Below are 23397 nucleotides of genomic sequence, written 5' to 3' on the forward strand. Positions count from 1 at the left end.
GTTGATATGAAAAACTGGTGGAGTCAAATGGATAGGGAGTGATACATTGTGTGTGATACTTGGGATGCTTTTTTGAGTGCAGGATGGCTTGGTTTTAAGGATTCTTCATGTTGGGATAGCAATCCTGAGTGAGTACAAGAATGTACTTGAAGATACAATGCCAGTCAGCAGCAGCTGACTTGGATCATGATTCAGACTTATTTAGTATCTCACAGAAAGATCTTGAAGTAATACAAAATGTATTTAAGTAGAACATCTCTCTCTCAAGAGGCTAATTGTAATCCTCTGTACATTACTCTGCTCTCTACTTACAACAGGTTATGGGCCCCAGCCATAACTGAACTTACATCACTACTCACTTTGCACCCTTTTGTACTTTATGTACACACATAGAACTGCATGGATAGCCAGTCCATGTATAGAATTGACCCCCTTAAGAGCCCAGAAAATTATCTGACATGGAAAATCAAGATGATTGATATCCTAACCGATTTAGGACTAATTGATTATGCAGATGGAAGCATTCCAGCCCCGGCAGACATGACACTGGTGGCAGATTGGAAGAAGAGCAATAGGAAGGCTCTTTCAACAATAATATTGTGGATTTCAGATGGCCCACTGGTATATATTGCTGGTTCAAAGACTTTGGCAGAAGCCTGGAAAGCTCTGAAAGATATGTATGAGTCCAGAGGACTCATGGGAATTGTCCTTGTCAGAAGGAAATTCTTCAGAGCTCAGTGCAAAGAAGGAGGAAACATAGAGGAGCATATTAGGACTTTGAGGTCCTATCAGGAGGAGCTGGCATCCCTTAAGCAGAAAGTCAAGGAGGAGGACTTCTCTATCACACTGCTTATATCACTCCTGGAATCATGGAATTCATTCATCTCATCAGTGGATACTGCTGACTTGAAAGATTCTTACAAGTTGATTTTCTGAATTTTTCAGGAGGACATCTGATTAAAGGAAAAGACTTCTGATTGGACCATGTGTTAGATCCAAGTGTCACATGAGTGGAACCATATGATAGACAGAAGCTACCTTGCACTTCAGATAGTCATCTGAATCCACTGATGTGATTCTTTGCAGTGTGGCACAAGACTAATGATGTAGCTCAAGAGTAGAATGGTATGAATAAACTTTAGTTTGAAGCTGAGGATTACCAGTGAGAGTGAGCCTCCTTAAATACAGTTTCTAGTCCACTATTAATACTCATACTTATTGTGCATTTCTCTGTCCTAGGTGCTCATTGTCCTTGAGCATTGTTACCATACATAAAAGGTTGATTGTGTGTTTGTTGTTAGATGTCAGTTGCATCAAAGAACTATGGTGAAGTCAGTCTGTTGTGATGACCAAGCTTATCTCATGGTTCTAAGTGCTTGTCCTTTGGTGCCTTGACTAAGCATAAGATAGGGGTTTTTTAGAAGCAAAAAGGGAAAAATCATAATATTACTCCCTCCTTAAGACCATCATCCTGATGGCTTAATTTAGGGATAATTCATAATTGTGTATGGCCTCATCTATGTCCATCAGTTTTTTGTTGATCCATTGATTGGATTCCAGTCTGTAGCCCTTCCAGCTCACAAGATAATCCACCATCATTGTTGTCTCCCTGCCTTTTGCCTTTATTTTGCATAGTTTGTGGTTAAGGACTTGATAGATTTCATAGTGTCCTTTATCATCAATCAGGTCCAGTGGTGGTGGCAGAGGTTTCTCCTGGTTAGGAAATGCAGGTGTGATGTATGGTGACAATAACATCTTGTTGAAGATGTCATGTATTTTCCATGAAGTTGGCAGATAGAGTTTGTAGGCACTTGCCCCGATTTTTGAGATGATCAGGAATAGGCCTGTGCATTTGTCTGTGAGTTTTCACTTGGGTTGTGGAAGGTGGAGGTTGGTTGTATCCAGCCAGACTTTATCATATTGCATTTTCATGAATGTTATGGCTTTTTCTAAAGCTGCCTTTGTTTCCATGTGAATCTTTGTCATTGTAAAGGCAAAGTCTGTGGATGCAGGCATGGTCATTCAATGTCATTCTTTTTGAGCAATATGTGGGTGTCATCTGTGGTTGATGAAAAATAGTGTCTTTCCTGTTGCAGAATGAACTTGGTTGTTGTGTTAAAAGACTGCAAGGGCCAGCCATTCTACCCAGTCATCCTGGCAGTAGTTGATGAAAAGTCATAAATACTTTTTAATTTCTTGGTTGGCATGTTCCATCTGCCCATTGGTCTGTGGGTGATATGCAGTGGACATGTTGTGCTTGATGTGTAGGAGTCAGTACAGATTGTCAAGGAATTTAGAGATAAACTGTGGTCCTCTGTCTAAAATAATGACTTGTAGCATGCTATATTTTGCATATACCTTATCTTGTAATAATTTTACCCATCCTTCCAAGGTTAGTTCAGTTGAACAGGTGATCAGAATGATTGCTTTTGAGAAGCGATTGACTATGATGATGATTGTGTCATATCTGTTACAGTCTGGCAGGCCAGTGATCATATCCACAGAAATGTGGGTCCATGATGAGGCTGAGACCTCATTTGGGTGTAAAAGAGTGGCTCAGGCTTGCATTGATGACTTTCCCCATTGACAGACTTCATATGCCTTGACATACATGATAATGTCATTGTCCATTTTGGGCCACCAATACTCCTGTAGCACCAGTTCTTTGGTTTTGGCAATGCCGGGGTGACCAGCAGTGGTATGATCATGGCAAGTAGTGATAATTTTGCCTCAAAGCCTCTGGTCTTGTGGAATATAGATGCATCTGTTATAGCAGATTAATCCTCCTTCCTTCATCATTTCTTGTTCATGGTTGAGTTAGGGGGCTACTCATTGGTCTCATTTGTGGCTATCACAAGTTGCACTTTTTATGTGCTCATGAATTTCCTCCTCCATCAGCATTATCATGGCCCTGAAGTGTTCAGGGCACAGTAGTGTCACTTCTTCATTATTGGCCTCTCCTTGATCATGATCTGCCCTTCAACTAAGTAGGTCAGCCTTTTTATTGGCCATCCCTGCTTTATGGTGAAGAGTGTACTGATACTGACTTAGTTCCATGACCCACCTCGCCTGCCAGTGATTGAGCTTCTGAGATTGTTGGAAATATTGACAATTTTATGGTCAGTCTAGATTTTGAAGATCTCAGCTGCCCCAATCAGGTAGTATCACCACTCTTTAAGGGCAAGCATGATGGCGAGAAGCTCTTTGTTATAGATTTTATAGTTTCATTTTATAATGGTGAGTGTTTTGATAGGAATGTGACTGGTCACCACTTGTTGTCTTGCTCCTAGGATAATATGGCTTCAATTGCCCCTTTGCTTGAGTCGGCCTTGACTCAGAACTTCCCTTCTTGAGTTGGGATTGCAAGGATAATGTCTTCTGCTAGTCACCTTTTGAGATCATTAAAGGTGGTTTGCTGGAAAAGACCCTAAGTCCAAGAGGCATTGCCAGTTAACTGTGTCATTGGGCAGACTACCTTGCTATAGTCTTGGATAAAGCATCAGTAAAAGTTTATAAACCTGAGAAATGACTGGAGCTCCTTTTTTCTGATTGGCTCTGGCCATTCTGTCACTCCTGCAACTTTAATGGGGTCCATCTGGATGCTTCCTTCCAAGATAATGACTCCCAAATACTCTGTCTCAAGTACTTCAAACTTGCACTTTTCGGCTTTAAGGAATAGTTTATGCTTCCTCATGAGGCTAAATACTTGTTGTACTAGCCTCCTATATTCCTCCTTCATCTTGGACATGATTAAAATGTCATTGAGGTAGATGGTGACCTTTCTGATGGCAATGAGTTCTTTGAATATGTCATTCATCATCCACTGGAATGTGGCTGGAGAATTAGTAAGGCCAAAGAATATAACCATTGGTTTGAACAGCTCTTGGTTTGTTCTGAATGCTGCCTTTCACTCATCACCCTCCTTGATTCAGACATTGTTATATTCCCATCAGACATTAAGCTTAGTATAGTACTTGGCACCCTGAAGCTTGTCCATTAGTTCAGAGATCAGCAGAAGGGGATATTGATTTTTTATGATCATTTCATTAAGCTTCCGGTAGTCCTGAACTGGCTGGAGCTTGCCATCTTTCTTTTTAATGAAAAAGAATGGCGATGCCATAGGTGACTTGGAAGATCTAATGTGTCTGCTAGACAGGTTCTCATCAAGGAACTTGTCAAGCTCCTGCTGCTCATAGTTGCTAAGCAGATAAGTCTTGCAGTCCAAGTTGGCATTTGCATTTGGGATGAGTTCAATGGTATGGTTCCAGGGCTTCAGCTTTGGCAACTCATTGAAACTTTCCTTTTTGAATAAGTCTTTGAAGTCATATGCTCAGTCGGGTACCATCTCCTCAAAGATTTTTTCCACCTTCTGCTCATTGGCTTTGGTGGCCAGGTCATTGGCATGATGTATTGCACATATGTGCAACTCCTGTTGAAAGTCTACAGCCAGAATTGTTTCTCCATCCTCCATCTCTTTATCCCATTGATTCTTCAGGTCTTCATCGGAGAGTTTGAATAGGATCTTTCAGCAGTGGCATCTTGCAAATGTGATCCATTCAGTCTTCCAATTGATTAGTGGGTTGTAGCATATCAACCAGTCATGACCAAGAAAGACTTCTTTGGTCCTGAGGTCTGTAACCACCAGATCAATCTGCTCTGAATGGTCTCTGATAGTGAGCCTGAGCTCCATGAATTCAGTGATTGAGCTGGCTTGGTTCTTTGTTCTATCAGCATTGTAGACTGGAATTGGAGCAGCTGTGGCTTGGGTCAGGAGCTGGTGCTTGTCGACAAAGGCACGATTAATAGAGCTTCCAGTGCATCTGCTGTCGATAAGCACTGTTACCATGTACATTATCTGAGACATGAGGGTCTCGATTTGGACTTTGATGAGCAAGTCCCATCCAGTCATCTTGGACTGCCAGATGAACTTCCATAGTCCCCTGAGCTTGTCGAGCCACTCCAGGGCTCAGCATCATTCAGCTTTCCTCATTCCCTCTACCATTTAGTCAATGACTTCCTCAGCCTGGGTCCAGTGGATCCAGTTTTTGAGCACGGCTTTTGCTATGGCTTCATTTGTGGTGTCTTTGATGGCCCTCCATGTTCACTTGGTATTGAATGGTTTGAGCCAGGTTTTGGGGCTCTCTGCCTCTGTTCAGCCTGAAGGCACTTGAGTTCTTTTGTGCAATTCTCTGATGTGTGGGGTACAACTGGGTATATTCAAATGCATGATATGACTAGGCATAGAAGTATCTACAGAGGTACTATCAGTCTGACTAGCAGCTGGGGTTTGCACACCATAAGTCCTTTTGGCCAGTCCAGTGGAATCACTCACTGGCTGGCCTTGTCTTTTACTTCCTTGACTTTAGTTTCCTTCCCCAGTTCTTCATCCTCTTTTTGTAGTTTAGTGATCTGAGCTCAGATGTCTTCTTGGGTCCTCTTCTTCTTTGGGCAGTCTTTCACCATATGCCCCTTCTGTCTGCAATTGAAACATTTCTCTTCCTTTTTCATGCAGTCTATGTCCATCAGCTTTCCTGTTCCTGTGTACATAGTCCTGGTTCCAGTTTTGTAGGAGGTCAGGGCAGAAGAGGTTCTCTGTGGTTTCCTGGCAGTTGTCTCCAATGCTTTGTTCAGAGTTGGCAGGGTCAATTTCTTGATATAATCTTGCAAGGTCGATGATTCTGCTTTCTGCCTTTGCTGCTCCTTGTACATCTCGATGATCCTTTCCTTCCACCCATCATATCCCACCAGCATTAGCATTTTGATGCTGATAGCAGAGATCATCATGATGTATGAGGAGGGGATGCCTTGCTTGAGTGCTTCGACTATTTGACCATTGTTGGCCATGTCCTCCCAGATGCCTGCCAGCTTGGTGAGCCATTCCAGCTCATTGAAGTAATCTATTGCCACCTTATCTCCCATTTTGTACTCCTTGATCTTTTGTTTGTGTACTTCTTGTACAGCCAGATCAATAAATTTGTTGTTCAACATCTGCTTGAACACCAGCCATGAGAGGTATCAGTAATGCTCCTGCACTGCTGATCAAAAATTAGGGGAGATAAGGATCCACCATGTTTTCACCTTCTCTTCAAGGTAGGAAGCAGTGAAGACAACTTTATTCATGTCAGTTCCTAGATACCTAGTATAAACTTCAAAGTATTGTTTGCAATCCACAAGAAAGCAGTCGATATCATTAGATGCCCCCTTAAAGGGGTGGGGTTTTCATAGGAGATCTGAGTGACATTGGAGGACCACTGCATCATGGGGTAGTGCTCCCATTGGATTGGGCCACTCTGAGAAAGGAGGTCATTGCCACTCATGCAGTAGTTCAGGAAAGAAGTGTAGGGAGTTATCATCTGCTACTGGACTCCCTTGTGGTGGCTTGTCTCTTCATATGATGATGCCATTGCAGATGGTAAATCCTAGTCATACTGCTTCCAGATTATTCCGCATTGGTTCCTTCCTGCTGACATGCCCTCTCCATGTTCAGGCATGTAAAATTGCGAAAATTGCGAATACATGGACTGCATTCCAGTCCAGTAAACATGTAACAGAAAATAGGACTAGAGCACATAGAAACCTAGCTATCATAATGATAAACTGAAGTAACAATAAGCAGAGTGCATGGCCTAGTAACAGACTAATACCAGAGGGGTTAGGCTGCATGTGAGGTCCCAGCACTCGGCCCTAAATGTGCCAATACTATTACAAGAGGACATGCTAAAAATAAAAAGACTACAATCAAAATATGATCAGCAAGTCTGATCACATTGATCAAAGATGCACAGCCATTGATGCCCTGATGGGACATGCCTTAGAACAGAGAACTGAGACCCAAAGAAAGATATCTGAGTAATGAGTATTGAACAGAGGAATAGATGGGTGACAATAAGCTAACAAGTAGAGAAATATTACTTCAGGAATGAATAGCATGGGTACTGCCCTGAGACTTGTGCATATACATATGGTGCCTTAGCATGCATAACACAGTGAGGGACTCTGCATCATACCAAGAAATGGCACCTTTGGTGAGTCAGATGGAATGACTGGTTGGACACAGGGAAGCAGAACATAGCCATTGTGGCTGGCTCCTGACACGAGAAATAACTCTGGGGGTCTGGAACAGTTTATCACTGTCAGAGATGTCATCAGGGAAATAAGAAAGCAAGCAGACCTGGCAAGGCCAGCTAGCTGATGTCAGCTAGTGAAGGAACAGCAGGCACAGTCATTGTCTGGAAGAGAATAAGCACAGCAACTGCGATATGCACATGAATAATACCTGCAGGATCTGGCATGGAGTCCTGCACTTTGAGGATACCATAGTAGGATTGTATTAGTAAGTATCCTAGTAGAGTATTTAAATATGGTATTGTATGACTGGGAGAGAGAGTTTTCTGACCCTCCACAGTTGCAGTGTATTGGGCACAGAAAGCCTTGCACTCTAGCTCTGGGTTTGTGTTAGTAACTCCAGGCGAAAGAATAAACTGATTATTGATATCACTAAGAGTGCTGTGAGAACTAAGTGAGGCATCAAAGCTCACAAAGGACTTGAGCCCTGTTTGATAAGAGGTTTTGGATTGTGCTTTAACCTGAGAATAAGAGAGCAGTGTCTGAAGGGCATCATCTTGAGTTTTTGAGGTATTTGTGATGCGTGGCACTACAGGTGGCAGAGGTTCAAACCCTTTGGCTTGATTAGTGTGTGCTCTTGTGTTATTTCTGCAGATTGGCAGAGGTTCAAACCCTTTGGTCTGTCAGATGGGGTTTTATTGTGTTTGTGTCTCTGGATCACATAGGTTTGAATCCTGTGGGTCTACAATCAGTTTGGAAACTTAGAAACAGAGATCTGTGCTCTTTGGCACTTGTGGATGTGTTTGTGATTGGTTTTTGCTTAGAGCACAAAGCTTTGAGTTGTGTATTGTGTGTGTTAGGGATTTGAGTTGATCTGTGCTTGGAACCATTTGAGAGTTTTGAAGGAGTGTTTTGACATATTGTATTGAGTTGCAGTACCCTTTGCCTTGAGGCCCAGCAACACCAGTTGCCACCTCTTGTTTTGATAAAATGAAAAGCTTTGAGACTTAGAAAGACCTTGGACTGTTGTAAGCATGCTATTACTGTTCGCATGCTCTGATCTTATTGAAGAAGACAATTATATTTGTTGATTGCTACTTTTATCACATTATAATCCTCCCACAAACTAAGAGTTTTGTGTGTGTGTTGGTGTGAGTGTGGACAGTGGATAATGCTCTGCTGTATCTGTTTTCATCTTGCACATGCTCAGATCCTCTTCACTGCTCCTGGTTGCTTTGTCAGGAGGGGGCTGTGCTCTCAGGAGTCAGCTTTCTTTGCTGGTCCATGGGTTTCAATAGGATGAGAGTACTTTTCTGGGTTGAGATTGGGATTGAGAGAGCCAAGTTGCTGTTGAGCAGGAGGAGAGAGTGGAGTATGAAAATGTGCTTCTGAAAGATGGGACCATATATACAGCTCATTTCAGATTCTCATAGGGTGTGTGCAGCATGGGACAGATTGTCACTGGCATCTGATATGCCAGCAGTCTTTGAACTTGGTCTTCAGGATGTCTCTGGTTGTATTGGACTGCAGCATAGTCTGTTGCTGCATGTCTTAGGATTTCTGTCCTTTTGTCAGTTGTAGAATCAAGATATAATTGTCCTAATTGTGATGCTGCCCAAGCAGCATCATGCTATAAGAAGTTTACCTCTTGCAGGTAATATTCCTGGTATTCCTGCATCCTCACCCTCTTTATTTTCTGCTCCAATTCTTCTTCATCCATTGATTCGAGTAAACCATATCCAAGAACCCCACCAGGACAGGGTGGGTCACTGCTCTCAGTTTCCTCCTTCTCTGTTTCCTCAAGGAGGAAATTGGTGGGCAGGTCATAGAAACTCTCTGCCTCACCCAGTTGTATCATTGTCCCACTGCCCTGGCTGGGTGCTTGGCCCAGCAGCTGCAGGATCTGGTGTATTATCATAGGCAGCAGCAGGTTGACTGCTGATATTGGAGTCATATTGGTTTCTGCCAGTTGCTCTTGCTGCCTCCACTTGCTTGTGATAGAGATGGATGTTCTGTTAGTAGTCATCATCAATAAGTTGTCCAATGACTCTACTTCCAGGAAATCCTCAGAGTGCATGGGCAGAGATGTGGGCATTTCCAGGGGCTCAAAGTCTGTAGTGTCTGAGGACAGACTCATTACTCCTGAAGGTGGAGTCGATGCTGGGGGTTCACTGAGAAGAGGGGTACTGTGGGATTGGAGGGTGGTGGCCCCTCCTGGTTCAAGTACTGTCAGCCTAATATTCAGGGGTTCTGCTTCATGATGTACTGGGTTCTCTGAAGATGGAGGAGGAGAGGGAGGGGTCTGCTCATACTGGCATGAGTATGCTGGTGACCTCTGGGCAGAGTCCATACCAGTTTGAGACATTGGCCCTGGCCAATTGGTCTCTCTCCACTTCTCGCTGGCAGTCTTGGTTCTGCTCATTGTACTTGCTGGCTTCTCTTCTTTGTGACTCCTCCTCCATATGTTAGTCCTCAGGTTTGCGATGTATTGGCTGTGACTCACTATGCTGCCTACACTCCTCTTGTTAGATGGCATCATCATAGTTGAAGAGGACAGTAAAGTCTCAGGTTGGGAAGTACTGACATATGGTTTCTTTCCATACTTCTCATCATCTTTGTTCATTGTCTGGCTGGTCTGAGGGGTCCTGCCCCACCCTGGTGCCAGGTCTGACAGGGGAATGGGCATTGTGAGACTGGCTGCCAGGTGTTGGGGCACAGGATCTTGAAGCCATCCAAGGGACATTGAAAGAGTCCCTGGCATGGTCAGCAATCCCATGGGTATGGAAGGCAGAAGAATGAGTGGAGGAGGGGGACTAGCAGAAGAAATCCTCTGGGAGGTCCTGGTCCTCATGGTTGAAGATGATGTCTGGTATAAGGATTCCATATTTCTTTGGGAGGCTAGAGTGCTGGTTTCCAGGTTGAGGGGAGTGTTGTCTTCTCTCTTCTTTCTGACCATCTCTCTGATGCAAGCTGCTATGCCCAGCTTCTGAGGGCTGGTAGATCATTCATTGGGATTCAGGGATGTCATGGAGCAGGAGGTCAGAGGTTACATTGCATAGTATATATTGGATGTTTTAAAATTCCTGATAGTGTCTAATAGCCCAGGCAGTAATAGAATGGCATTCTCTGCACAGCTGAATGATCACCAAAAGGCCAATCAGTGTTCTGATGATGGAGGTGAGGAGTTTGAAGAACTCATAGTTGAAATTCAGATTGTTGTTACTAGAGAGAGGCATTCAGTTTCTCAGCACAATCGAGCTTGAGAAAGGGAAGCAAGAAGCTTTGAGCTAATTGTTAGACCCAAGTGTCATGTGAGCAGAACCATGTGATAGACAGAAGCTACCTCACACTTCAGGTAGTCATCTGAATCCACTGATGTGATTCTTTGCAGTGTGGCACAAGGCTAATGATGTAGCTTGAGAGTAGAATAGTATGAATAAACTTTAGCTTGAAGCTGGGGATTACCAGTGAGAGTGAGCCTCCTTAAATACAGTTTCTAGTCCACTATTAATACTCATACTTATTGTGTGTTTCTCTATCCTAGGTGCTTATTGTCCTTGAGCATCATTACCATACATAAAAGGTCAATTGTATGTTTGTTGTTAGATGTTGGTTGTATTGAAGAACCATAGTGAAGTCAGTCTGTTGTGATGACCAAGCTTATCTCATGGTTCTAAGCACTTGTCCTTTGGTGCCTTGACTAAGCATAAGATAGGGGTTTTTTAGAAGTGAAAAGAGAAAAATTGTAACACCATGACACTTGCAGTATATAGCAAGAAGTCTAATTCAAAAGTCACATGTTACAGATGTGGGGAAACTGGTCACATCAGAACAAATTGCCTAAATAGGAAGAAGAATTCTGGAAAGTCATGAAAAGAAAAGGGAAAGGGCCAGACTCAGGCATATATTGCCAAATTGGACTCAGAAGAAGATGACTATGTATTTTGTGCAACAGATGTCACACTTATCTCACTCTCAGGAGTATCATGGCTAGGGGACTCTGGCACTATTAGACATATAGTCAAAAATAGATTATATTTTTTTGACTATGTTGAAACCCCAGGACATGAAGTCATTGGTGTAGGCAAATCCAAAGGCTTGGAAAGGGGAACTGTCAAGATTAAAATAGTTGAAGGAGAAAAGATCACTCCAGTCACACTAAAAGAGTGCATCCACTGTCCTGATGCACCATTTGATCTTATATCAATAGGGCATATTACAGATGCTGGATTTAAACTCAAATTCAAGGAGTCCAGAATGGATATTATCTCACCACATGGCAAGATAATCAGTCATGGAGATAAAATATCAAAGCTGTACAGCCTTGACATCATTGTTCCAGAAATAGCCCAGATCCATGCTACAAAATCAGCCTGATCATGGTAAAAGTGGCACAAAACATTAGGCCACTTAAATATGGGATCAGTAAAGAGACTATTTAGGAAGAAAATGGTCAAGGGGATGAATATAGATGAGTCAGCCAAGCCTCAGACAGATTGCATAGCCTGCATAAAAGCCAAACATCATACCAAGCCATTTCCACAGGAAGCCAAAAGGGACTATACTGAAACAAGAGAAATGACATTTTCATATCTATGGGGGCCAGCCCAAACTCAGGGTATCCATGGTGAAAGATATTACATAAGCTTCACAGATGGAAAATCCCAGAGGACAATGCTGTATTTTTTGAAGTCAAAGCAAGATACAGAAATTCAAAAGAAAATCCAGCAGTATCAAAAATACATCAAAGTCCACAAAGGGAAGGATCTGAAGTTTATGAGGATTGACAATGGAAAGAAATATGTCAATGAAGAGGTAAAGGAATACCTTCAGGACAATGGCATACAGTTGGAATTGACTGCAGCATACTCCCCATCTCAAAATGGAGTTGCTGAGAGAATAAATCGGACTCTTGTGGAGCATGCATGTGCTATGCTAGAAGAACATTACTTACTGAAGTTTCTATGGCCTAAGGCAGTGGCATATGCCACATATTTGAAGAACTGATCACCAACTAGGGCCATCAAGAATGATTTAACCCCAGAAGAAGTGTTTCAGGGCATGAAACCAGATATTTCAGCACTTCAGGAATTTAGAGTAAAGTGCTGGGTGTTGCAACAAGATAACCAGAGGTCAAAACTGGACCTAAAGTCAAAGGAATTTATTTTCACAGATCTTACAGATGAATCCAGGGCCTGGAGATATTACAACTCTCAAACCAGGCAGATTCAGACCTCAAGAAATGTTATATTCCCTGAAAACAACACTACAGAGCCTATAGACACTTACTATATAGTCTCCCACCCTTTGTCACTTGAGGGGGAGTCAGGGAGCAAAGTTGAGCAGACTCTGAATGGAAATGATGACATTTCAGATGATTCCATGGATGCCAGAAATGCTGAACCAAAAAGGGAAACAGTCTCTGATGTGTTATTGATCAAATCAAAGTTTCCAATATGGTGTATGAAAGTGATCAAGCCACATGACAAATCAGTCCAGATTACATCAAAGACTCAACCGAGTTACCAGACACTTCATAATCCAAGTGTAAGAGCTGTGAAAACATCAGAACAACAGCGTACCTCAGAAGAATCATCTTTAGAAGCTGTAAATATTGCAATAGACTATGCATGCATTGGGAAAACTGCAGATAACCTCAGTGATGAGCCATTAAGCCTTGAAGAAGCCAAGACAAGGCCAGACTGGCATCATTGGAAGAAAGCAATGAATGAAGAATACAATCTATTGACTTTCCTAGGCACATGGCAGCTGGAAGAATTACCCAAAGACAGATCACTTGTGGATTGCAAGTGGACTTACAGATTGAAAAGGGATAATGATAGGAAAATCACCAGGTACAAGGCCAGACTTGTTGCAAAAGGATTTTCACAGGTATCTGGCATTGATTTCTTTGAGACATATGCACCAGTTGTCAGGCTGGACACATTCTGCCTACTCATGGCAATTGCCACTCAAAGAAACCTAATCATTCATGGAATGGATGTTGTTGGAGCTTACTTAAATGATAAACTCAATGAATCCATTTACATGGCACAGCCACCTGAATATTCAGATGGGAGTGGAAAAGTGGCACACCTCAAATTAATGTTGTATGGACTCAAGCAATCTGGCCAAGTTTGGAATGACAAATTAAATGCTACATTTTTGAGACTTGGATACATCAGATTGATCAGCAATCAATGTGTGTACATCAGACAAATGAGTTCTGGTCCCATAATCATAGCTGTACATGTCGACAACATGACACTGCTTGCCCCAGATGATGAAACCATGTCTAAAATAAAAGAAGAGCTTAAGAAGAAGCTAAATGTCACAGACATGGAGGAGATTCAATATATATTGGGCATGAAGATAGACAGGAATAGGGACAAGAGCACTATCACTCTATCCCAGAAGGCATATATTCTCAAAGTACTTGAGTGAATGGGCATGAATGACTGCAAACCAGTCAAAATGCCTATGGACCCAAATGTACAGCTAGAGAAAATTCTGACAGAAGACCCATGAGGCATTGACACAGCCACCAGGCAATATTACCATACTGGTGTCGGATCACTAATGTATGTGGCCAATGGATCCCAGCCTGACATTGCACATGCTGTCACCGAATTAAGCAAGTATGTGCAGAATCTGGCTGCTGAGCATGTCACAGCCTTGAAGCAAGTTTTCCACTATCTGCAGGGAACTCTAGACTTCGGAATCACATATGGAGGGACTATGGATGAGCTGATACCTTATTCAGACTCAGACTGGGGAGAAAACAGAACAGATAGAAGATCAACATCTGGTTATGTCTGTACCTATGCAGGGGGAGCTGTTACTTGGAGTTCAAAGAAACAGCCCACTGTAGCCTTATCCACTATGGAAGCAGAATATATGGCCCTTGCACACACAACCTGGGAAGTAATTTGGCTATGAGTACTCTTAACTGAATTAGGATTGCCACCTTATGAAGCAACGACTATTTTTGTCAACAATCAATCAGCAATCAAATTTGCTGAGAACCCTATATTCCATGCATGATCGAAGCATATAGACATACAGCACCACTTTGTTTGTGAGTGCATGGCTTCAAATGAAGTCAAAGTTCAGCACTGCACATCAGAGGAGAACTTAGCAGATATATTCACTAAAGGCCTACTAAGACCATTACATGAGTATTTATCTGCAGGTATTCTAGGAACTCAGAATTGAGGGGGAGTGTTGGGATAGCAATCCCGAGCGAGTACGAGAACGTACTCGAAGATACGATGCCAGTCAGCAGCAGCTGACTTGGATCGTGATCCGGACTTATTTAGTATCTCGCAGAAAGATCTCGAAGTAATACAAAATGTATTTAAGTAGAACGTCTCTCTCTCCAGAGGCTAATTCTAATCCTCTCTACATTACTCTGCTCTCTACTTACAACACTTCAGGATGCTTGAAACTGCGCAGCCTCAAAGAAACAGGGAAATACAAAAATGAATCTTGGGCGATCTAATTTTCATCGGTGAGACGAAATCACCAGTGCGACAGTACAGTACATCACCCTTTCCAATTCCCTGGGCTTCCTCGGAGTAGAATATCTCCTAACGAAACGTAAGCTGTCGTTATCCCGGGGAATTAATGTACTAGCCTTCCTCAGAATTGAATCTTCTCTAACAATGTTCACAGGCATCACACCGACCGAGACGATCAGAAAGTCGTCCAGCTCTACATCCCCAAAGAGCTCTCCCCATTAAGCGCATTCCCCGGCGCCAAACATGCTTGCTATGCTCAGGCAATTGCTAGTTCCAGCTCAGAGACGTTTCCATGAAGTCAAATAAAGATTCGACAATGAAACGTGCCTCCGGGAGTACCGTTTCACCAAAAGACGAAGCGTCAAACCATCATTGAGGCTCCACTGATAAATATTCAAGAGACCCCTTGAATCATGCTACTGCGTGTTTCGAGACTAGTAAGTCCCTTCAGTAAACCAGATCTTGGAGTGCACATGGAGTTGAATTGGACATGTTGACGGGTGTGGACCATGCGCCGGAACCTGTGATCACAGATTCCGTGAATTGCTCCTGAATCGGGGGAGAAAAGGCCACGTACGAAGACCTCGAATTCCTATCTTCCCGGGTGTCTCGCATAATTTGTGCCATTCCATTTGAATGATGTAGTCACATAAAAGAGGACTATCCTGTCTGCGAACATCTTTCCACTAATTCATTAGAATACGAAATCTTCACCGCGCCAAGACAAGGCCAACACCTACTCCGACCGCCGCTTCTCTTCAACCCACATTGTGTGGGTTGCCCTGGCGCGAGACCTAAGATACGTCAATGACAAGGAATTCAATTCTATAGGACTGGACCACATGAAGACGATGGCCTGCTACATGAGGCTGGAAGCAGTGGCGGTACGCTGTAGATAGACTCGGGTATAACGTCGAAAGTGCGCAGTAGATCATTTGACACCGTGCATTGAAGTTCCCTGCGTGAAATGAAGGCTTGAAGTCCGCACGGAACGATTCTAACCGAGTAGTTCATGCCAAGCTAGTACTAGGAGATGAACTGTCAGCTTTAACGTCACAGAATGTAAGGTCCTGCACCGGAGTAATATATATCTGTGTGCTTTGCAAATTTACAGGAACCCCGTCTGCTTTCATTTGAAAACAAAGAATGGAAGCTGTCACCGAAGTCGACTATAAGTTGAACTGAAGTTTGCATTGAAGGGCAGATTTTACCGTATAGTACGACTGCTGTGGTAATCAAGCCACTGACAGGGCATGGCCACCTGACCCGGACTTTGCTGTGCTTGAGTTTCATGATCTGTGGAGAGAGCAGTGCTATCCTCCTTTAGGATATGGATGGATGGATGGATGGAAGGAAGGAAGGAAGGGAGGTGAAAGAGTTCTGGACGAATGTGCGAAGGCTAGAAACGGTGACACAAATTGGAAAATATTGAAGCTGCATAAATTTTCAGGCCAGACGGCTGAACCAATAGTAGATTGTGTTCCTGAAAAAGAGCAGGGAAGCGTGGGATTTACTTCTCCAGTAGTACCAGTACCCATCGACCCGTCATGAGCACATGTCCTACGTGACCTCTTCTGTGCGGTATCCCGCTTGATGATGGGAACGTGGCATACTGCGAGAACAACTGCATCGATCCCCCAGTGGATCGGGTGCGCAAACCAGGGAGAGTCGGCCGACCGCAGCCTGACTTTCACTAAGTAGAGGCTAAAGGGCAATCGAAACTTAGTCATCAACGCATCGGCGAGCCAGACAAACCAAGAGCGACAGAGGACGGAGGGACGTTGACAAATACTGAAACTACGTATTGACTTGTGAGGTACCCTGAGAAGAAGGCACACATGCCCCATCATGTACCCAATTGAGTCGTTTACTCCACGGTCCATTTGAGTACCCTTGTATATAGCAAGTCAGCAATGCCATGAAAGTCATGAGAACAGTACATACTGGGATCATTTTCAGCTTGCAGCTCACTAAGTAAATCAATCATATCTGTAGATGCTGATAACCTGGCTCTCCATAACAGCCATGGTTGAATGCATCATTCCCCTGGCTGCTCTGTCTGAGTGGCTGGTTTTGCTTTAATAATCTCTGCAACACATGCACCCTTTGAAAAGGCATACTGAAAGATCACTTGGCTGTAGCAGAAGAAGAGAAATGATCTTGGAGCCCATCAAGCTTCCAACAGTGATTTAAATGAGAGCCAGTGGAATGTCTTGGAAGACAGTCTGGGAACAGAATAGATTCCCCTCTACTGTGGAATGGCCCTCTATCTATACTGGCCCCTGATGTACACATGCTACTATCCATCTCCATCTCCTCCACCTACTTCCTGATCTGCCTCCACCTGACTGCCTTCTGCCTTCTGCCTTACACTCCTTCTGCCTTATGCTCCCAACACTCCCACCAGGATGTTGTCATGGTCCCAAAGTGTTGAGATTTGGACTGTATCCAAAGTACATGCTTGTAAGATCTTTGGTCTTTGGGTTACAAGCTCCTGAGGAGTTTCCCCATTGACTTCTCATACTAGACTACACCTTTTCTAGTAATTTCTATCTAATTCCTTTAATTTCCCTCAGATTCTTTCCTTACTCAGTATGCCGGATTGCCGGATTGCTCGAATTCTCTTGCAGATTCCAACACAGTGATTTTTAAAAAACTCAAGACCTTAACAAAGACATCGCACCTGTGTCTGAGACCGGACCATGACGAAGATCTTTGTTAGGTAGAAGAGAGAACCCGCCTTGAATTTCCCTCTAACGATGGACTCGAACAGTTAAGATTTGATGATTGTATAGCCAGCGAGGCTAGATCTCATCTTCTCAGTTCTTCAGTCGAGGGAGAAAAGAACAGAAAATGGGATTTATATATTGACAAGCCGAAGACACGGGGCGGAGGCTTGTACATTGATATCACAGATGCTTCTACTTCGGTTCCTCCAATCCTATCAACGTCAGCTTCGACCACTGTCTACGTTGGGCGGCAAAGCGTAGATTTTATTGGTTGGCTTCAGCGAGCTAGAGACGGTAGACGCAGACAAATTACGCGTCTAGCTCCTAGGAGGACGATTCCTTGGCAATGGTATGTCTACCGGGTTCGTTTTCATCGACTCTTGCAGCGCAAGCACCACTCTGTCAGGTATCTCAAAGCACCCAGTAGGTATACAGGGTTGCAGGAACGTGATTGCTGCCTCGTGCAAGATTGTACTGGAGACGCCACCATCAGAGCTGGAAGAAGTAGAATCTCCACGGGGGCGACTAATATGGACAAGGCCAAGACCATCAAAGGGATCCCCACCATCCTTCCGCGTCAAGCCCTGAATCCCTAGGCCAACGCCGGTGAGTACCATGGGCGAGGAAGAAGCAGTAGAAGAGGAGAGGTCTATACTGTCGTCGATGGATGAATCGGTGCTGGTGAACGAGAGATCGTAGGATGAGAAATGCTGAGAAAATTCTTCCGCGGCGGCAGAAATAGGAGTTGTCGGTAGTGTCAGTGAAGCTAAGTGTGCGTCACCGACGTGCGCCGAAGGGATAGAATCCAAAGTCAGGAAAGGCGTAGATGACGTCTAGAAAGCTTTAAATCGAGTGAAACCTAATGGATACGAGCGATTAAATACCTTCGTAAGGTCCCGTCCTTGTACCTTCCGTCTTTGAACGACTCCAGCAAAGGCATCGTAGTGCCACCCTTCGAATTTCTGCACCTTCTTACTGAGTCCAGGCATAGACGTGTTGGTAAAGAGCGACGGTGAGGCTAGAAATACGAAGATGGTGGTGGTGGTGGAAGAAAGAAAGACGTTGAACAATCGAACCTGACAGAAGACATGTCTCGCACTTCACGTGACGTATTACGATCCAGTCTTGGAGTCACAGTACAATATGACAGTCTTAGTCAGAGTCTGAGTCAGATAGCTGTGGTCCGTCACTGTTTTCTCGATGCCCTAACTTCGGCGAAATTATTCAACGCGAGCTGCAAGGATAACATTTTCAGTCCGACATTTCCACAGGCTAACTGGACGTTCTCGCTAGGATCAACACATCTTCCAAGTCTTTGGGTGGAACTAGCCCTGGGTTTATCTCCATAACCGCAAAAGGGATTAGCGAATAAATCCGCTCGTCCCCTCCAAACCAAAGCGCTGACCGTTCCATAAACGCTTCGAGCATCGGATACCTCTCCGTGAAGTTGTGAAGGTTGTCCGTGTCAAAGTTGAACAAGTAGTACTGCGTGCCGTTGCGGCATCGAATAACGGTCCTATACATCCCAACCTTGTAACACAACAAAGAGAATTTCGGCATATCCTTCCAATATGGCATACTCTCTGATGCACCTGTTGATGCGGGGGGTATAAGATCACTGCCGTCGAATCGAGCTCAGTCGCAGCTCCAGCCGAGTGGGACATTGGAGTGGTGCGTATTCAAACAGTGGTTTGGTTTGGTGAAATCGACTATAAGTTCAGTCTGCATTCACAACCACGGTGAATAATGGATATGAATGAAATGAAGCCATAGTATTTACACACAGTAATTGTGCTGGTGGAAAGTGGATGACTCGACTGACCATCTTGATCAGAACTTACATAAATACCGACTATATCATTGCGTAGAGCAGAATCAGGGCTTACTCGAAGAAAGCAAGCACAAGGAATGTAACCGGTCTTTCATTATTTAAATCAAAATATCACACTTGGATGGTAGAAAAATCTAGATCGATTGTGGATCACCTCGATAGAATATGTAGGACACTGGCATGCACAGTAAAATATATACTAATATTTACACATTTTTGTTACCTTTCACGAGTGTGTCTGAGTCTCGTGACAGACAGTGACAAGTCCTCTGCTGATTAACGGAGCCATCTCCCTCTCGACTACACCCTGATACAACTCCAGTCCCCGAACCTCTACTCCTTCCAGTGGTACTGGACTGAATATTAAGGATATGTTTCGAATAGAACCAAACTCAGAATCAGATAATACCCCGGCAAATTTGGACCAGAATTGTGACACATTCGGATGTATTTCGGTCGGCCTCCTCTCCCAAAAGGTGATATTAATGGTGAATGTCTCAACAAACATTTGCCTTGCTCTTTTCAAGTTCTTCAAACACCATCCCAACGAGTCGGTGATCGGACTGTGTCCCAAAACACCGATTGACATAGAAAGTGAACACAAGTTCCGAGAGATATTGAGAGCTGGGTAAGGATGACGAATTGGTGCTAAATAGTACGCGGATAATCAGTTTTGTGGCCCCCTGGAAAGAGATAAACTGTACGAACCTATACAGTCATATGCAATACTGAGATGTTGCAGCGATCGCAAAGGAAGATCCAAAAACTGTTTCAGCTCATTAACTTCATTAGGATGATGCATCGTTACTGAGAGACTCTTCAGGTCGTCAACCGAGAAGGGATAGATCCCTGTCTGAATGATCGTCTGGAAAAGCGGCCAATAGTAACCTTCCACAGTCAGCTTTGCTAGGGACCCCCCCTTGGGGACCGGAAGAGTACTCGATGTCGGCAAATCTTTAAGGACCCCATTGAAATCTAAATGAAGATTTCTCGACCCTTTAAACACGGTGCACAGGTCCGCGATGTCCTGCGAAATTCCGCAGTTCGTGTACACTGAAGCTGAACGAAATGAATGCGAGGAAAGCGCTTGCTTCGATGATTCTCTCATGTCATTCAAATTGCACGCCTCAAACTTCAAATGTTCCAGCTGTCCCGGTGGAATCAGTCTCAACAACGCAGGAAACGAGCGGTCGCCGCGAATGGGTTTTCCCGGGTTTCTGCGACGAGTGGAAATTGTGATCCTTTTCACGTATTGAGCCAAGTAAGGAAAATCGGTGCATAGAACATGGAATTTGGTGGCAGTGTTGAGAAATATGGTTTCGAAAAGATAGGTACGTGTACGCGGCAAAAGGACACGAGAGGTCAAAGAGCATGCCTTAAGAGCGGATACGTCGTCCCAGGATTCGTCAATAACCTTGTCCAGTAGCTCTGGAGGCAGAGAGCACATGGCGTAGTGAAACGGCTTCCGAGTCAGAGATCTGAGAGCGCAGTGGATAGGGCTCCGGTGGGAGTCGGGCTTCGCATGCGGGTGAGCACAATGTGGGAAATACTCAGGAGGTGGGGATGAAAAGGAAATACTTACTGTGTGGTCCGTCAGAGATAGAGAATGGATCGACGCAGTGCTGGACATAAATGAAAATGGAAGAAAGGGGCTAGTTAGACAGTTAGTCAGTTAAGACAGTAAAATTAGGCCACCTCCGCTAGCCCCTTTCAAAGTTTCAGCACTTTCTGGACCAGGCCGGATCACCGGTTGAACTCCTCAACAACTTATTGAAGTACTTGTTTGTGGCTTCTGGAGGCACCACTTGTGAGAACTGCCGTTCCTAATTAAGCGTGAAAATCGAGCTCGAAATCCTAATATGGTAATTCATATTCTAACACCACTCCCGATGAAATTACTCAAAATACTACTCTTTTCAACACACCTTTTTCACCAGTGAACACTCATATCACGATGTTCCTAGTAGAATTCAGGAAGCATACACTTATTAGCTTCTGATAATCATTATGTGCAACATTTTAATGTAGTACGAATACACTGGAAAGACATACGCGGCCAAGAAACTATCCTTCCATCAAAGATTACCGAAAGAGCCAAATCCAGGTGAAGTTAATCACAGTAACAATGATGATCCCGATCATCCCTCCTGCTCTTCCTCGATTTGTGCTTGCTATGCCCGTCATCATGGTCAGAATTTAAATGAATGCAGACTAGAATCAAACGATGCGTTGGCGTCGAAGATTCAACTAGGCAAAATCCGACTCACCGTTCTTTGGCATTACAATCGGACTCGGATCTTCCCCCTGGTGTGGCAGGAGGGACGCGCGCATCATGGCACCGTACAACTGGCGCCAAAGCGCCGTTACATCGGTACCCCTCGGAAAGCTCCTTGAAAACGCGTAAAAGCTCCCGTCGAGATCTCTATCAATGCGGTCGATACCCTCGCGAGCTACATCGAGTGTCTTTCAGAAACAAAGAAAGACAGCTGATTAAAACCTGAGCTCACAAAGAACTTCACTTGCTGAATGCATATCCCGAAACATATCAGGCGCAGCGGTAGTCACAATAGGTACGCAATTCCTGTAGAGGATCGGCCTGCCAGAGGCGTCGAATCCCTGCTGATAAGGCTGCGGTTGGTGCGCTACCGGCGAGACAGTGGTAGGTGGAGCGTAATGTACCAATCCCCTGGAGTTCGACATCATGTCAGTGCTCTGCTCAGGGACGGGACTCAAAGCAGGGGTGCTACGAGCGTAGGTTGTGGGGGCTCTGGATACATGAGGAAGTCCAGGTCCAAGACTCTGAGTGCGGGAGTCGTCAATCCTACTGCGTTCAAGAGACGAGGCAAGATCGAGCTTGGCTGGAGTCAAATCAGGGTCTGAAAGAGGACGAGCAAATGTCGTCCGGAGGCTGATGTCGTCAGGTGGAATAAAGGGCAAAGGAGGCACCTCAGGCGTGTAGTGGCCGGCTCGAGTCTTCGAGGGATAGCGCTCATTGATACTCAGACCCCCGGCGTCAGAGGCACGCTGAGTCTGGGACCCATCGCGGGGTGAAGGGGGGTAGAAATCAGTGGGACTGCCACTATCAGTAGAGCGACGAGAGGTGTCTGAGCCACTGTAGTGCATAGGAAGTGCGTCGGCACTTCTTTGCGTCTCGTGTGACTGTAGTGAGGGGGAACGAAACATGGTGAACAAATTGACAGCGGTGGTCTGATGAGTAGTACCTACATTTTGTATCATTTTTGAGGATTCAAGAGGGACCCGGGGTATACTTCGATCGTGCTACAACGAGGCGTAGTTCCAGACACGTGTAAACCATATTTTCGAAAACGAATGCCGGAGGATGGACACTGGGGCGCTAATCATGGTCTGCAGCAGGTATTGATGCAAAAGACGCTGTGTCGGTAGTTGGAGAGTGAAAGTCCATCAGGCGATGAGAGAAAGAGGAGGCCCCCAAAAAGATGCTCTGTAGAATGAGACTGGTCAGCTCAGAATTTCCGTAAAAGAAAGGGCCGCAAATCCGTATATGAGAGCCTCACATTCAGCTTCGAGATGATGAAATCATGTCTGATTCATAAAAAGGGCACATCAGAGATGCCATGAAATATATTCCGCCTATAAAGGTAAAAAACGGCTGCAAACCATACAGCAAACATGAGGCTTCTGTCCAAGAGAAGTAAAAAAAACAGAGATGAGAGCATGCGGCAAGTGCACGCACCTAGCGCATGTCCACCTTAATGAAGTGTGTGTGAGAGTCAGTGCCTTGGGCCGACCGTCGCAAAGATCCGAATCCGAGATGACAGGCCCACTGTCTATCAAGGAATTCCTAATGCCACATGTAGATAAGTGTGCGTGAGAACATGAATTCGGCAAATGGCGATCCGATCCTGTGCATTACTTTTCAAATTCCAGCAGCTTGGACGACAACCACGACGTTGGTTTAAATCTACCCAAACGATGGTAGGCCCCTGGACTTTTGTAATATTTCTTTCAACATTAATTCAAGGTGTCATTCCAGGCGATGGCCTACATACATATCGCCGTTACCGTGGTAATTTTTGTGGAATGGTCAGTCCAAGCTTTCTCTGTAACATCCGCCTCCACTATATCTATTTGTTGCTCTATGTCGATACAGTACCATCATTCGCACTATTCAACGCGTCTTCGGAGCACTTGCTAACTGGGATCCGCAGTTACCGTTATACGCCACTTTCATAACCGCAACCAGGGCCTAAACCGTTTTCAAGATGAAAGG

The 23397-nt window shown here is 44.4% G+C and overlaps 6 protein-coding genes across 6 annotated transcripts; 1 reads left to right on the forward strand and 5 right to left on the reverse strand.

Annotated features, from left to right (window-relative positions):
- Positions 1–8695: 8695 nt before the first annotated feature.
- Positions 8696–9916, reverse strand: BT62DRAFT_924538 (uncharacterized protein; the record flags this gene model as incomplete). Its single annotated transcript, XM_043184625.1, has 1 exon — positions 8696–9916. One exon carries the CDS (start codon positions 9914–9916, stop codon positions 8696–8698), a length of 1221 nt encoding a protein of 406 aa, XP_043033215.1.
- A 7553-nt stretch (positions 9917–17469) lies between these two features.
- Positions 17470–18424, reverse strand: BT62DRAFT_693346 (uncharacterized protein). Its single transcript, XM_043181897.1, has 2 exons — positions 18199–18424; positions 17470–18147 (listed from the first exon to the last, which is right to left on the reverse strand). The coding sequence occupies exons 1-2, from the start codon at positions 18301–18303 to the stop codon at positions 17632–17634; spliced, it is 621 nt and encodes a 206-aa protein (XP_043033216.1). The 5' UTR covers positions 18304–18424; the 3' UTR covers positions 17470–17631.
- A 77-nt stretch (positions 18425–18501) lies between these two features.
- Positions 18502–19323, reverse strand: BT62DRAFT_938700 (uncharacterized protein). The gene has a single exon (XM_043187591.1). It carries the CDS (start codon positions 18890–18892, stop codon positions 18587–18589), a length of 306 nt encoding a protein of 101 aa, XP_043033217.1. The 5' UTR covers positions 18893–19323; the 3' UTR covers positions 18502–18586.
- BT62DRAFT_1055160 (uncharacterized protein) lies at positions 19080–20592 on the reverse strand (the record flags this gene model as incomplete). Its single annotated transcript, XM_043178558.1, has 2 exons — positions 19080–19769; positions 19854–20592. 2 exons carry the CDS (start codon positions 20590–20592, stop codon positions 19372–19374), a joined length of 1137 nt encoding a protein of 378 aa, XP_043033218.1. The 3' UTR covers positions 19080–19371.
- A 635-nt stretch (positions 20593–21227) lies between these two features.
- BT62DRAFT_924541 (uncharacterized protein) lies at positions 21228–22328 on the reverse strand (the record flags this gene model as incomplete). Its single annotated transcript, XM_043184626.1, has 3 exons — positions 21228–21316; positions 21413–21595; positions 21653–22328. 3 exons carry the CDS (start codon positions 22326–22328, stop codon positions 21228–21230), a joined length of 948 nt encoding a protein of 315 aa, XP_043033219.1.
- Positions 22329–23015: 687 nt separating this feature from the next.
- BT62DRAFT_1013603 (uncharacterized protein) lies at positions 23016–23377 on the forward strand (the record flags this gene model as incomplete). The annotated part of the gene is made up of 3 exons (XM_043178084.1): positions 23016–23102; positions 23161–23210; positions 23278–23377. The coding sequence occupies 3 exons, from the start codon at positions 23016–23018 to the stop codon at positions 23375–23377; spliced, it is 237 nt and encodes a 78-aa protein (XP_043033220.1).
- Positions 23378–23397: the final 20 nt, after the last annotated feature.

Source organism: Guyanagaster necrorhizus (assembly GCF_019112545.1).
Source record: "Guyanagaster necrorhizus MCA 3950 unplaced genomic scaffold BT62scaffold_64, whole genome shotgun sequence".
NCBI lineage: Eukaryota > Fungi > Basidiomycota > Agaricomycetes > Agaricales > Physalacriaceae > Guyanagaster > Guyanagaster necrorhizus.